Source organism: Salpingoeca rosetta (assembly GCF_000188695.1).
Source record: "Salpingoeca rosetta unplaced genomic scaffold supercont1.8, whole genome shotgun sequence".
Taxonomy (NCBI): domain Eukaryota; class Choanoflagellata; order Craspedida; family Salpingoecidae; genus Salpingoeca; species Salpingoeca rosetta.
This window is the reverse complement of record NW_004754926.1, coordinates 1,103,246-1,116,248: the sequence shown is the minus strand read 5'-3', so window position 1 is coordinate 1,116,248 and position 13,003 is coordinate 1,103,246. Positions and strand designations below refer to the sequence as shown.

Below are 13,003 nucleotides of genomic sequence, written 5' to 3'. Positions count from 1 at the left end.
CCTCTCGTGTGTTGCGCACGTGCGTGTGTGCGTGTGTACGCATGCTCATGTGCGTGTGTGTGTTGTGAATGGTTTCTGGTGTCCTTTGCGTGCTATGCAAGCTTCTGCGCTCGACCTTTTCGCTGCCGTCGCCACCCTCTCGCTTTCCAATGCTCTCCCTTCGCGTGTCCTCACATTGTGCATCCGCGCCGTGCACGTGTCCCCTTCATTGCCATCAGTGTCAATCATCTCGAAATCTGTTCTCCACACCATGAACACATGTGGCGATGCAGACCTCAGCGTTTATCTCCTTTTGCAGGTGCGCACACATTTGCGTCGTTCTGTACTGGCAACTTGCGTGCGCTCGTGCGTGTATCCCTGTGTGTTGTGCAATTGCGTGACTTGTTCCGTTGTCCTTGTTACTGTGAAGCTGTTGCATGCAGCTCACTGCTTTGCACACATGTGCACATATCCCCGTCGCCACAGATTGTGCAGTGCCTGCCGAGTGACTGGTTCTCTGCAGAAAACAATCCCCACCGCGACGCCATCAGGTGAGACTTCATCGTGCACGCACTCACTTGCGACTTCATGTGGGCGTTGGCTGCCACACAATAGCACAGGTTCCGTTCACTACTGTCCTCACACACACACACACACACACACACACACACACATACACACACACACACACACACACACACACACGCACGCACACACGCACACACGCACACACACACTGCAGACAAAAGCTGGAGCCGTTCACTGCGTTTTTGACGCAGTATGCACGCAAGTTGCCGCAGCAGCAGCAAGTCGGAACAGTGATTGGGGCGCTGAGCTCGTTTGGCGAGAGCAAGAAGGCCGCGAAACTGCACGGGTACCTGGCAAGCATGGGATGACTCCCAGTGCACCCATTTGTGGGTGTCAGCACTTGAGCTTCGTCGGAAACCCATCACACTCCATCAAGATGTAACGCACCAAGTTTATTAGAGGCTGTTATCGTCAATCACACACACACACACACTCGCTCCCCCTTGGGCGGATGCACCAACAACACCAGCCATCTCAACCACACAGCAATTATACACCAAGCGCAGCATGAAAGTGATGACATGCACATGAAGGGGCGGGACAGGGCGAGAGAGATAAACACACAAACACAGACACACAGGCACAGACACATACACACAGACACAGACACACAGACACACACACACAGACATGCACAGACACACAGACACTCACTCACACACTCATGTAAACGTTTTCACGCATGCATGGTGGTTAAATAGTCCAGCCGCTGGGCTGGTCGTCCTCCAACACGACCGTCTTCTTTGTTCGGTCGGATGATTTGTCCGATGCAAACTGGCGCCGTGCATTCCGCGCACCGCCTGCGACTGTCTTTCCTGTTGTGTCGTCTCGCTCGTCCTTCAGTCCAGCGGCGCGCAGGACCGACAGCTGCACGCGCACCGCATCCCGCACATCATCGAGCACGGCAAACAGCTGATGCGCAACCACGCGCAGCAGCACGTGCAAGAACCCCTGCACGTGCCGAATGTGCCGCTGGTCTTCGCTGCCCATCGGGCCGAGCAAGTGCGACACAATGCGAGCCTGTAGCTCGTGTGGAAGGTGCAGCGCGTGGTACTTGAGTACGCGCGTTACGAGCCCGCGTGCCTGCATGCTCGTTGCCTGGCGCTGGCGCTGCAGCGTGGCGTCCAGTTCGTCAGACTCCACCTCGAGCGCCTGCAGGCTGATGAGCGTGGTGAGCACTTCGTTGCATGCAAGCAACGAGTCGGCAGCGCTGGAGAAGTAGCGCACGAGCGAGGGCAAGAGCGTCCAGTCGCCCGTCAGTGCACAGCGAACAACGGTCTTCCCAAACACCGCATGCATATCGTTGTCCGCGTGAGCGTTTGCCACCTGCCCGCCCAGCTGCGTCAGTAACACATCGCGCGAAGTGCCTGCAACCGGTCGAGTGGGTGAGTGTGTGAGTGTGAGTCAGGGTGTACATGGAAGTGTGTTGGTGTCACCATTTGGGAGAATCAGTGAGTGAGGGAGTCATGGTGTGTATGAATGTTTGAGCAAGTTGCAGTACCACTGTTTAACATGTTCAACGTAGATACCAAATCACACAGTCTTAGAACACGCATCAAGCATTGTCACTTTGACTATTCCCTGCACACAATGCCCCACTTGTCACAGGTCCCGTCTGTGAACGTGACTAACTCTGCACGGTGGGGAAGCGCTGGGCCGTGTGTGCATCATCAAGCGTGGGGAACACCGCCGTCTTGACAGCAAGCCCTGATGAAGCAAGCATCAAGCAGCAGCAGCAGCAGCACAGGCGTGTGGCGGTGAGGTTGTGCATGTTGTGTGTTACGCGGTGGATGTGTTGATAGCGCTTCAGAACACGGGTAGAGAGGAAGAGCAGGGGAGAAGGGGATAAGGGTAGAAAACGTGCGAACGAAGCACAGTGCAAACGGCGCGCCAAAACACTATCAAAAACGACAAGAAAACATCTCAACGTGTGTGTGTTAGTGTTTGTGTGTGTGTATTTGTATGTGTGTGTGTGTGTTTGTGTGTATTTGTGTATTGCACACCGAGGGAAGGCGCTGTTGGGGCGAGAAGAAGAGAACCGTCGTTGGTGCTGATAGAAAGCGTGATGTTCTTGCGAATCGACATGAACCGATCACCCGTCCAGTTGTGAATGCTGCAACAGCGAGTCAAGCAACAGTGAATGTGTTGTGCATGCGTTTGTGGTCATAAGCATGTGAAGTCAGGCGAGAGCTAAAACAGTGAGCGTGCACATGCACGTGGTCGTACAAACAACCCGCCTGTAACATTGCTTGCAAGTCCATAACCACAGCCTAGCGTACCGAATGGACACAGCTTCGCGTGCTTGCAGCGCAAACTGAACTGCACTCTGCCACACCACAAACCGAACAGCACACATTGGGCGGAGGAAATGAGCGCAAACCCAATTGTCATACACAAGCACGAACACCCCCAAAACAAAGCACAACACAAGCAATGGTGCGGAAACACACGTGCAAATGCACGAACATCAACGGACGCAAGAGCACGGGGCGAGTCGTGGCGGGAGGCTGTCGCACCTTCAGCTCAATGGCGTTGTACTTGACGTCATCAACGGACCAAGAAGCGCCAGGGGTGTTGATGCTGCTGATGATACAGCGGCCGCCGGCTAGTCGCAGCAGCGCCTGCGTGAGGTGTTCAACAAACAGCTCAAGTGCACGCCCGCGCTTGCTGGAGATGAGATGCGTGTGTTCGTGGCAGTCAAAGGCAACCAGCACCCCGCGGTGCGACACAGAGAACGCCTGATGTGCTGCGCAGAGAAATTGGGCGGAGTGCGTTGCGTGCGTGCGTGAGTGCATGCGTGCATGCGTGTGTGTGAGTGTGTGTGTGTGTGAGTGTGTGTGTGTGGTGTGTGTGTGTGTGTGTGTGTGTGTGTGTGTGTGTGTGTGTGTGTGTGTGTGTGTGTGTGAGTACGCTGAGCGTGCAAGTGTGATTGACTGGAGCACAGATGCCGATGGTGGTGATGAGTGCACAGTGGCGCACCTGAGAGCCAGATTGCGGTGGATGTGTCCACTTCTCCGCGACCAGCCATTGCATCTGTCTTGACCTCTTTCAACAGCTCGCTCACTTGCGTGAATGCCTGCGGCTTCATGGCTGTCAGCACCGCACTGCTGCCGAAGATGGGCGGCTGGCCAAGCGAGTACATGCCCTCCTGAGCACAAGCACGCACGCATGCACACACATTCGTGGTGTGTCCCATCGGTGGTGGCGATTGCAAGTTTGGGTGCGGTAAATTAGCTGCAGGCACACAAGAACCAAGCCAACACGTCAACACAAGGAAAGACAAGCAAAACATCGAGATAGACAGACAGACAGACACACAGAAACACAGCACTCACGGTGCCGGCGGGTGTTGGGTCTGTGCGCGTGATTCTGGCCTGCAGTTTGGCGTCTGTCTCTGTGCAGAGTTCAGTGAGCCACATTGCGCGGCGGAAAGCGGTGCACGCGCGCATGTACGGATTCGCCGGCAGGGACGTCTGCCCAACCACCTGCAGTAGGAGGAGGGGCAGGAGGAAACTTTGCATGAGGAAGACCAAAGCTGCCACGTGCACATGCAGATGATGTGTGCCCGCACACACACACACACGCAGACACGCACACACACACGCACACACACATACACACACACACACACACACACACACAGACAGACAGACACACGCGCCCGCTGGGCTTACCTCGAGCAGGAGTTGGCGCAGCGTCTCGTCCATGCGCGTGTCAATGAGATATTGCGTAATGACGGCGCTGTGGCGGATATCAGGCGGCAGTCGCGACGTCTTTGTGATCTGCAGACGTGATGCAATGATGGGCAGCCATTACAGCCGGTGTGTACCGAAAGAAAGAAAGAAAGCGTGCAGATATCAAAACGAACTCAACGACAGCACACGCAGCACGTGCACGATCAGCAGTCATACGCACACACACACACACACACACACACACACACACACACACACACACACACACACACACACACGAACCTGTTGAACATCGAGGACGAGGTCGTTGTTGAGACCCCAAGCAATGGTGCTGAGATCAAAGCCCTGCAGGTACTCTGCATACTCGCGGTCACCAATGGCGGTGTGTTGCGCCTCAATGAGAGCGGTGGCGCCCACGGCTGCAAGGTCCGCGACCACGCTCTGCTTCAACACAGCACGCGAGTAGTGCAGATACACAAATAGCCGCTCAAGCCTGCACCCAGACACACACACACAGACAAGCGGTTACAGACACACACACACACACACACACAGACAAACAGACACACACACATGCATAAGATGCAGTGAGAGGCACGAGGTTTGTATCAACTGCGTACCCTTGTTAACGCATCCGTGTACATACAAGACAGACAGATGGGCAGATACAACCTCAAACGACACGCACACATGAGCAAAGGAACAAGGATACATGCAGGTGTACACGGATATCTGGAGTGGCACGACTGACTCGTTGGCGGTGCGGGTGGTACCGGCAATTGCACCACAGAGCAGCGCAACGTCTTCCGCAACCTCCTGCTCACACGCACACACAAAAAAGACACAGACAGACAGACAGACAGACAGACACACACACACACACACACACACACACACACACGCGGGCGCGCGTGCATGGAGCAGTCCAGGAGAAGAGGAGCGTAGGATGAGTGGGTGCAGTTGCATGTTTGTGCGATGATTGGTTGTGGAAGACGAATGAATGCGAAACGTGACATGGGCACACAGACGCATGGCGAGCAGCACCGCACCACCGCGGCCTGCAAGAGACAAACAAAGCAGGGCGGCAAGCGTGTGGGCGCACCTCGATACCCGGGTGGGCGAGGGTGCGGAAGAAGGAAGTGATGTTCTCACAGACAGCAGCAATGTACCGGTCAACTGGAGCGCCGCACGCGCCGGCAACAGCAGCCGCGTCCACCACAAGGGAGTAAATGGTCTGGACTTGCAGCGCAAACGACTCGAGCGCCACAAATGGCCTTCAGAAGCGCGCAGTGTAGATAACGGTGCAGTGATGCGTGATGGGGTTTGCACGACGTGATGGGGTTGAGATTGTTGGCACAACGTGGGTTGGGAATGCAAATATTGTGGCGGGAGTGTGAATGACAACCGCTGTCACGTGTGTGACCTGGAAAACGTGCACGCAACACAGACAAGGGTGTGTACAATATAAAGCATCACGTCAAGCAAACGATGAGCGAGAAATGCAGCGCAGCGGCTTTTGGATGTAGTGATAGAACGCACGTTGAGGCAATGTGTCGAAGATGACGCACGCGCTGCGGCCCAACTACAGCGACCGAGCTGAGGTCCCCAAACACGTCCGTGCTCACGTCGGGTGGCGGCGGCGCATGCGTGCTGCTGCTTGTGCTGGTGGTGGTGTTGGCATCATTGTAATCGACAGCGGCCATGGCCAGCAACTGTAATTCATTGGCAGAAATGCGCGCGGTTGTGTGTGTGTGTGTGTGTGTGTGTGTGTGTGTGTGTGTGTGTGTGTGTGTGTGTGTGTGTGTGTGTGTGTGCATGGATATGTGCGTGACGCGCGCGTGTGAGAAGAGGTCAGCAAACGCACACCACACACGTACAAACGCACATGCCGCATGTGTGTGTATGTGTGTGTGTGTGTACTCACAGCGTGGAGGACATTTGCTGCGGTCTCGCTTGGCTGCTGTCGATATCCATCCAGCGACTGTGTCAGTGTTGCTCTGTATCGCTGTTCAAGCCCACCCGCTGCAGTCGACGTACAGTAAACGGGTGGCATGAGGTGGGGTGGTATGTGACGCACACGTTATGTGCGGTGTGTGTTGGGTTTGGGACAGTACAAGAGCAATCTTTCACGCGGGAGAGTTTGTGCCTGCACAAGTGCCAAGCACAGTTGGAGGTCCAAACCGCGGAACACAAACACACAGCACAGCACACACACACACACACACATGAAGAAACACACACGAGAGTCGTTCACATGTGCGTGTGCGTGTGTGTGTGTGTGTGTCGGGACGTACGGTCTGCGGTGAAGAGCGACATGTAGAGGGCTGCGCTCTTGCGGGCAAGGAGAGCGCCCGTGAGGACGAGGTGGTATGGCGGTCGCGTCGACAGCGCAGCATCTGGTGGTGGTAACGATGGCGGAGGGTATGATGGCGGTGAGGTGGAGCGTGCCATTAAACACACGAGGACAAGCAGTTCACAAAACAGCCACAGTTGCACAATCACTGCGCATCTCGTACACACCCACACCCACACACACCCACACCCACACCCACACCCACACCCACCCACACACCCATAAGCCGTACGTTCGTCCATTTGATTGGCGATGATGTGCAAGCCAAGGGAGAGGCGGTATGCGTGCACGCGCTGGGTGCTCTGTTGGATGAGCGCACGGGCACAGTGCAGATGTATGAGTGTGTTCAGTTTCAAGTGCACAGACACACAGATAGACAGACACAGATAGACAGACAGACAGACAGGCAGACAGACACACACACACACACAAACACACACAGACACGCAGACACAGACACACGGTGCTTGAGCCATTGGCCAGCGTACAGAGTCGATGAAGACGGCGGCAAGGACGACGGGTGCGTTGGCTTTGAGGGCACTGACGAGTTTGCTAGCAGCAGGCTTTGACTGCACATCACCCGCAAACAACTGCGGACACACACACACACACACACACACACACACAGAGTATTGCGTGAGGGGTGTTACCTTGCACTGCCCCCCCCCACACACACAGCATGGCAATGCAACACGTACCCGCTCATCGCCAACGTCTGCCCACATCAGCGCGTGTGTGTCTGTGGAGAGACGGGCGGTGAACTTTTGCAGAATGCTCACAAACACGAGGATTCCGTCGTCAGGGCCAATGCCCCGCATGACGCAATCCTACAGTAGGGACACACGTGCACGCGTATGAGTGAGTGTATGAGTGGGTGAGTGCGTCCGGGAGAGTGCTGCTTGCGTGCCCCCATGTGACTGTGCAATGCAATCCACCAGAATCAGCGCGGGTGCTCGTCCCCGTGCAGGTGAGTTCACGTACGCAAGCGAGCGACAGGTCTGTGGTTGCGGTGTTGGAGAGACCCCATAGCGAAGGTATGGTTGCCGCCAGCAGCACATTGAACGGCAAGCTCGACTTTATGCAACCTGTCAAGTGGGTGGTGAGGAAGAGAGGCAGAGACGGTGGGGGTACAACAAAGTGAGTCATGTGAATGCAGCACAACAGCCACAGACACCCAGCTGAAGGCACAGGCGCAGATGTACACAACAGCTACAGGCAGCCCATATAACTACACAAACACACAGCGATGTATGACAAGCGTCGCACTTACCCATCCATGTGTCTTCAATGGCTTGGGCAATCAGGCTGGAGGGATGGATGATGATGACCAGGGTGTGTGTGCTCAGGTCAGTTCTTGTGTTGAAGAAGCAAAACAAAACAAAATTGCACGCGCAGCCACGTGGGTCGACATACAGGCAACACAGACATGAAGCGTGGCCCATGTTGCTCGGCGGCGCACCTTGCAGTGCGTACGACGCGTGCGTTTGTGAGCAAGAGGACAGATCGAAGGCCAAACGCTTCCTCCCCAAGAGGGCCTGGGCAGCACACATGAAGGAATGGCAGCGCAGTGAGGCAGACACACACGAGCACAAATGCTATCGAGACACAGACCCGGGATGCGATCAAAAAAGACAGAAAGGCAGGCAGGCATGAAATCGCACACACCAGCGAGCTCACACACACACACACACACACACACACATACACGGAGACAGACACGCACAAAAGAGCACAGACACGAACAAAAGAGCGCAGACACCCCCCCCCCTCACACACCCTTCCTCCCCTAGTGCGCACCACTGAACGTGACGAGATCGCCCGGGAGTTGGTCATCTTCGTGGATGTGGTTTATGGCTGGCAGGGGATGGGAGGATCGATCCAGGTTGGGTAAGGTGGCACGGGCCATGCACTTGGTCAAGAGCCATGAGTAAGGGTTGTACGGCAACAAGGGCTGTGTCACGAGGGCTTGTACGTTGTCTCGCAACCACTGTGTGAAGCCCGTGCTCTTCAAGTACTCTTGCACCACATCCAGCACCCGCAGCGATGCTTGATCCTCCTCCATCGTCTCAGCAGCACGCTGCCTGTTTGCTGTTTTGGACAGCGCCGTGTCAAGTTTCACCGTCCCGCTTCGCCACCACCTGGACTGACTGCAATCAAGGAAGCTTTTCAATCTTTTTGCTGCAAGCAAGACACAGGGAAGTCCCCAGCATGCGCCAGCAACGTCACATACACCAGAGAGGAAGCGCGCGCGTGTGGGAGGAAGGACACAGCGCTGCCATCCACACCAAGCTGTTGTTTGTGCGTTTGTTGTAACTGATGCTTTGCAGGAAATTGCGCGGTCGGTGGCAATTTGCAACGCACACGTGTGCTTGCGAGAGAGGTGGTCGTTCATTTTTTTCAGCTGACAACTCTCCCGCCAAGCGCCAGCAGACAACCTCCACAAGCGATCCACCCAAGGACAAGCGAGCGTTACAACCAGCAACAGCAGCAGAAGAAGCAAGTAGAAGCACCGCAAAGAGCACACGTCCAAGATGCCGAAGAACAAGGGCAAGGGAGGCAAGAACCGCCGCCGCGGTAAGAACCAGAACGAGCCGGACAGGCGCGAGCTGGTGTTCAAGGATGAGGGCCAGGAGTACGCGTTGGTGACGCGCATGCTCGGCAACGGGCGCTGCGAGTGCAGCTGCTTCGATGGCACGACGCGCCTTGGCCACATCCGCGGCACCATGCGCAAGAAGGTGTGGATCAACAAGGACGACATCATTCTCGTCAGCTTGCGCGACTACCAGGACGGCAAGTGCGACATCATCCTCAAGTACACCATGGACGAGGCGCGAAACCTCATCAAGAACGGGCAGCTCCCAGCCGACACAAAGCTCAACGAGGGCGGCGACTCCGACAAGGAGCAGGACGACACCGTTGTCTTCGCCGAGGTTGACAACGCAGGCGACGAGGAGGACTTTGACGTCGGTGGTGACGTCGACATTGATGACCTCTAAACCGCCATCAACCTGCAACAACAGCTACATGTGTGCGCATGTCGTCGTCGGTGCGTGTGTATCTCGTTTGATGTGTGTGTGTGTGTGTGTGTGTGTGTGTGTGGCGTGGCGTGGGGTGGCGTGGTGTGGTGTGTATGTGTGTGGCGTGGACAGGGCTTTGATTAGATTGGCCTGTGAGCGAAGATGAGGTTGTTGTCGATACGTGCATGCATGCATGCACATGTGCTTGTGTGTTTGGTGGTGTGTGTGTGCGTGTGCTCGCGCACCCACAAACATGCACGCACGGGCACGTCTTTGTGTGTGCTCTGCTGTTGTCAATTTAACGTCATCAGCGCGGCGTCGTGCTTAACGCATTGAACGGGCGTATGTTCTTGCTGTGATATGCTCGATGTGACGCATAGTTTGGCTGCTGCCGTCGGTTTCTGTGCCGTGCCAGGTTGATATTAGCATGCGCTTCCTATTTGTTGTTTCTTCGAAACGTGCGTTGTGTGAGTTGTGTGAGTTGTGTGAGTTGTGTGCGTTGTGTTAGTTGAAGGTGAAGGGCACACGCACACGCACGCACACACACACACACACACTGTGGTTCCTGTTGTATGTTGGTTGTCTGTGATAGGCTGCCCTGTTTCTTCTTCCTTGTCGCGAGCGCGTGTAGGCCGCATGTGTTCACGTTGCGGCTCCACCCCAGTGTCAAGTGTCAAGTGTCAAGTGTCCGTGTGAAAAAGTGGAGGTGCGCTGTGTGATGTTCAACAGCCTCCTTCTTGTCTTCCTTTCTCCCCGTTTGTTATCGCTCCCACCTTCGCCTTGGCTTTTCGTTTGCTTGCGTGGTGTCCGGCCCCATGTTTTGCGTGCCTTAGTGTGTGGCTTGAGGGCCAGGTGGTGCCGGCGGCTTTGCTGTTGTCATCCTTTGCCTGCCCTTTACCAACATATTCACCCACCGCACTCTAGCCGTGAATTCATCCATCCATCCATCCACTTCCACGATAAACACAGCAACAAGGCCACAATCACTTGATTTGATCTGTTGTGAGATGAGATGAGGGAACACGTAAAACAACACAGTGTGAACGCACACTTTGCAGATACACGATGTCCTTCACATCCATGACCGCCAACACACAAACACACCCACAGGCACACGCAAGGGTGCCACCGTCTTTGTTTCTTCAATGGGATGTAGCGCGGGGAGGCTGTTTACTGCGCGATACGGATTCAAGAAAATGTCACACGAACAACACCAAAGCGCGGAGACAATCACTCCTCGTCGCCAGCAGCCTCGGCACGGGCGGCAATCTTCTTGCGCTTGTTACGGCCAGGGCGGCCACCACCGAAGGGGCTCTTCGCGCTGAAGTCAATGTGCTTGGCAGAGTCGACGCGCACGGTGAAGGAGGGCACGTTCACGAGCTGCTTGCGAACCCTGTCAAGGCGAGAAAAACACAAAAAGCGGGAGCGGAGGCGGCAAGGGTGAAACAAGGTGTGAGGTGTGGAGGCTGAAGAACGATACGACAGTACACACACGTGCGAGTCATGATGGGTGATAACACGCGATGCAATGTACCACCAAAACAAACTAACAACCAAAGGATGTTGATGGACATAAAAAGACTGGGCACACGAGGCTTGCGACCACGCGGCAGGATGGGGACCAAAACAACAGGGGGGGGGGCACGGCATGCATGATGTGCGTGAGCATTGTCATGCTTGTTCGAACCTAATGTGACGCTGGCGGATGAGGACACGGGCGTGGTGGACAGACTTGGCGAGACCGAGCTTGAACACCTGTGTTTGCAGACGACGCTCGAGGAAATCCTCAATCTGTTCACAAAGTACAAAAACCCGCAATAGGAGACCAAACAGCGTGAGTTCAGCAAGCACACATGGGTAACTCTTCGCGAGGAAAGACAGCCGTGCGGTACACACACTGTACACACAAATATGCATACACACACAGCACAGCACATGCATACGCAAGAAAACGCATGCTTCCCACGCAGCCACGACGACAACAACAGAAACAGCAACGCACCTTAAGACCGAGGACGTAATCGAGCTTCATGTGCTCCTCATCGAGCACGCCGATGCGGAGAAGACGGCGGAGGAGCGCATTGCCCTCGAAAAGACGGCGGGGGTCCTGAAGAAGAAAGAAACCACAAGTGAGACATGATGAGAGAAAGCAGAAGAGGAAGAGAAGGAGAACATGAACATGGGAGCGTCAGCAAAGGGGATTCATGCGGTCAACTCAGACTGCAAAAGAAACAAGGCAGCACGTGCTTGAAGACAGGGAACAACGTTGCGCACTTCACACAACACACACACACACACACAAACTTACGTTCTCCTCAAGGGTGAGAAGCACACGGGCTGCCTTACGGATCTTGGCAAGGGTCAGCTTGACGCGGTAAACCTACGAACCAGGAAGCAGAAGCCACGTGCAAGAGCAGACAAAAAAGTGATGATGATGAGTGTTGGGATGCACCACCACACATGGCCAAAAGGCATGCACTGCTACCCAAGCTGGGCAATGCTGATGCTGATGTATGTGATAGATTCGGGCTGCTGGTGTGGTGAACTGCTTGCTGTGGTAGTGTACCAGGGATGAATCTGCAACGTGCACGTGCTGCGGTTGTCTCCCTCAGCCCAGACACGCGGGCACTGCATGCACACAGAGGAGCTGCGTGTGTTCGTCGGCAACAGCGGGGAGCGCATCGTTGGTAGGAGGAGTGTTGCTGCACACGATGCTTGCTCCGTTTCTATCATCACTCTCATCGTTTTCAATGTCATCGGCATGCTGGGATTGGCTGGGCTGGGCTGGGCTGGTTTGCAAAAACACGCACATTCACACACATACACACACATGTACATTCATGCACACACACACATTCACACACGCGCACACACAAACAGCGGCGGCCCACGCACCTCGCGCTTGCAGCGGAGGCCGTACTCGCCAACGAGCTTGAGCTCCTGGTCGAGACGCTCCTTCTCGAAGGGGCGGCGGGGACCCTCAGCGGTCTTGCTGCAGACCTTGGGTGCTGCCTTCACGCCCTTGATGCGACCCATAGTTGTGCTGGTGGTGGTGCTCGGGTGGTCGTGTGCGAGATCAGGGAAAAAGGCACTGCATGTGAGCCCCGGCTCGCTTTAAAGTGAACTCCCGTGCTTGTTCTTCGCCTGCTCTCCGTAGCGTGAACACGAGGCCGCGCATCAGAAAATCTCCGAAAGATATTCGGCTCCGCTTTACCACTTGCTGAGTTGGGACAATTAACCAATATCACCACCCAATCCTCGACCCACCCCGGACAAGGGCGCACGCCGAGACAAGAAGAGAGCCAAACACACACACCACCAAGCAAAGCAAACCCAAGCAAACAAAAGCAGAGAGCAAGCAGAGAGCAAAC

At 55.3% G+C, this 13,003-nt stretch overlaps 4 protein-coding genes across 4 annotated transcripts in view; 2 read left to right on the top strand and 2 right to left on the bottom strand.

Annotated features, from left to right (window-relative positions):
* PTSG_03717 (uncharacterized protein) overlaps window positions 1-1,077 on the top strand; it is a 7,461-nt gene extending 6,384 nt beyond the window's left edge. Inside the window, exons 18-20 of the mRNA XM_004995386.1 lie at window positions 219-298; window positions 466-530; window positions 722-1,077. Of these exons, the coding sequence (XP_004995443.1) occupies window positions 219-298; window positions 466-530; window positions 722-875 (299 nt within the window). The 3' untranslated portion in view covers window positions 876-1,077. The remainder of the gene's footprint in view (window positions 1-218; window positions 299-465; window positions 531-721) is intronic.
* PTSG_03716 (uncharacterized protein) lies at window positions 949-8,922 on the bottom strand. The gene is made up of 21 exons (XM_004995385.1): window positions 8,413-8,922; window positions 8,075-8,150; window positions 7,886-7,920; window positions 7,597-7,700; window positions 7,314-7,442; window positions 7,104-7,205; window positions 6,848-6,917; window positions 6,557-6,658; window positions 6,187-6,284; window positions 5,802-5,974; window positions 5,365-5,536; window positions 5,014-5,078; window positions 4,545-4,755; window positions 4,242-4,349; window positions 3,903-4,052; window positions 3,547-3,715; window positions 3,084-3,313; window positions 2,847-2,893; window positions 2,571-2,680; window positions 2,200-2,274; window positions 949-1,934 (listed from the first exon to the last, which is right to left on the bottom strand). The coding sequence occupies exons 1-21, from the start codon at window positions 8,675-8,677 to the stop codon at window positions 1,261-1,263; spliced, it is 3,165 nt and encodes a 1,054-aa protein (XP_004995442.1). The 5' UTR covers window positions 8,678-8,922; the 3' UTR covers window positions 949-1,260.
* Window positions 8,923-9,146: 224 nt separating this feature from the next.
* PTSG_03715 (eukaryotic translation initiation factor 4C) lies at window positions 9,147-9,611 on the top strand (the record flags this gene model as incomplete). The annotated part of the gene is made up of 1 exon (XM_004995384.1): window positions 9,147-9,611. The coding sequence occupies one exon, from the start codon at window positions 9,147-9,149 to the stop codon at window positions 9,609-9,611; it is 465 nt and encodes a 154-aa protein (XP_004995441.1).
* Window positions 9,612-10,778: 1,167 nt separating this feature from the next.
* PTSG_03714 (40S ribosomal protein S9) lies at window positions 10,779-12,741 on the bottom strand. Its single transcript, XM_004995383.1, has 5 exons — window positions 12,528-12,741; window positions 11,941-12,012; window positions 11,635-11,739; window positions 11,320-11,423; window positions 10,779-11,025 (listed from the first exon to the last, which is right to left on the bottom strand). The coding sequence occupies exons 1-5, from the start codon at window positions 12,666-12,668 to the stop codon at window positions 10,863-10,865; spliced, it is 585 nt and encodes a 194-aa protein (XP_004995440.1). The 5' UTR covers window positions 12,669-12,741; the 3' UTR covers window positions 10,779-10,862.
* Window positions 12,742-13,003: the final 262 nt, after the last annotated feature.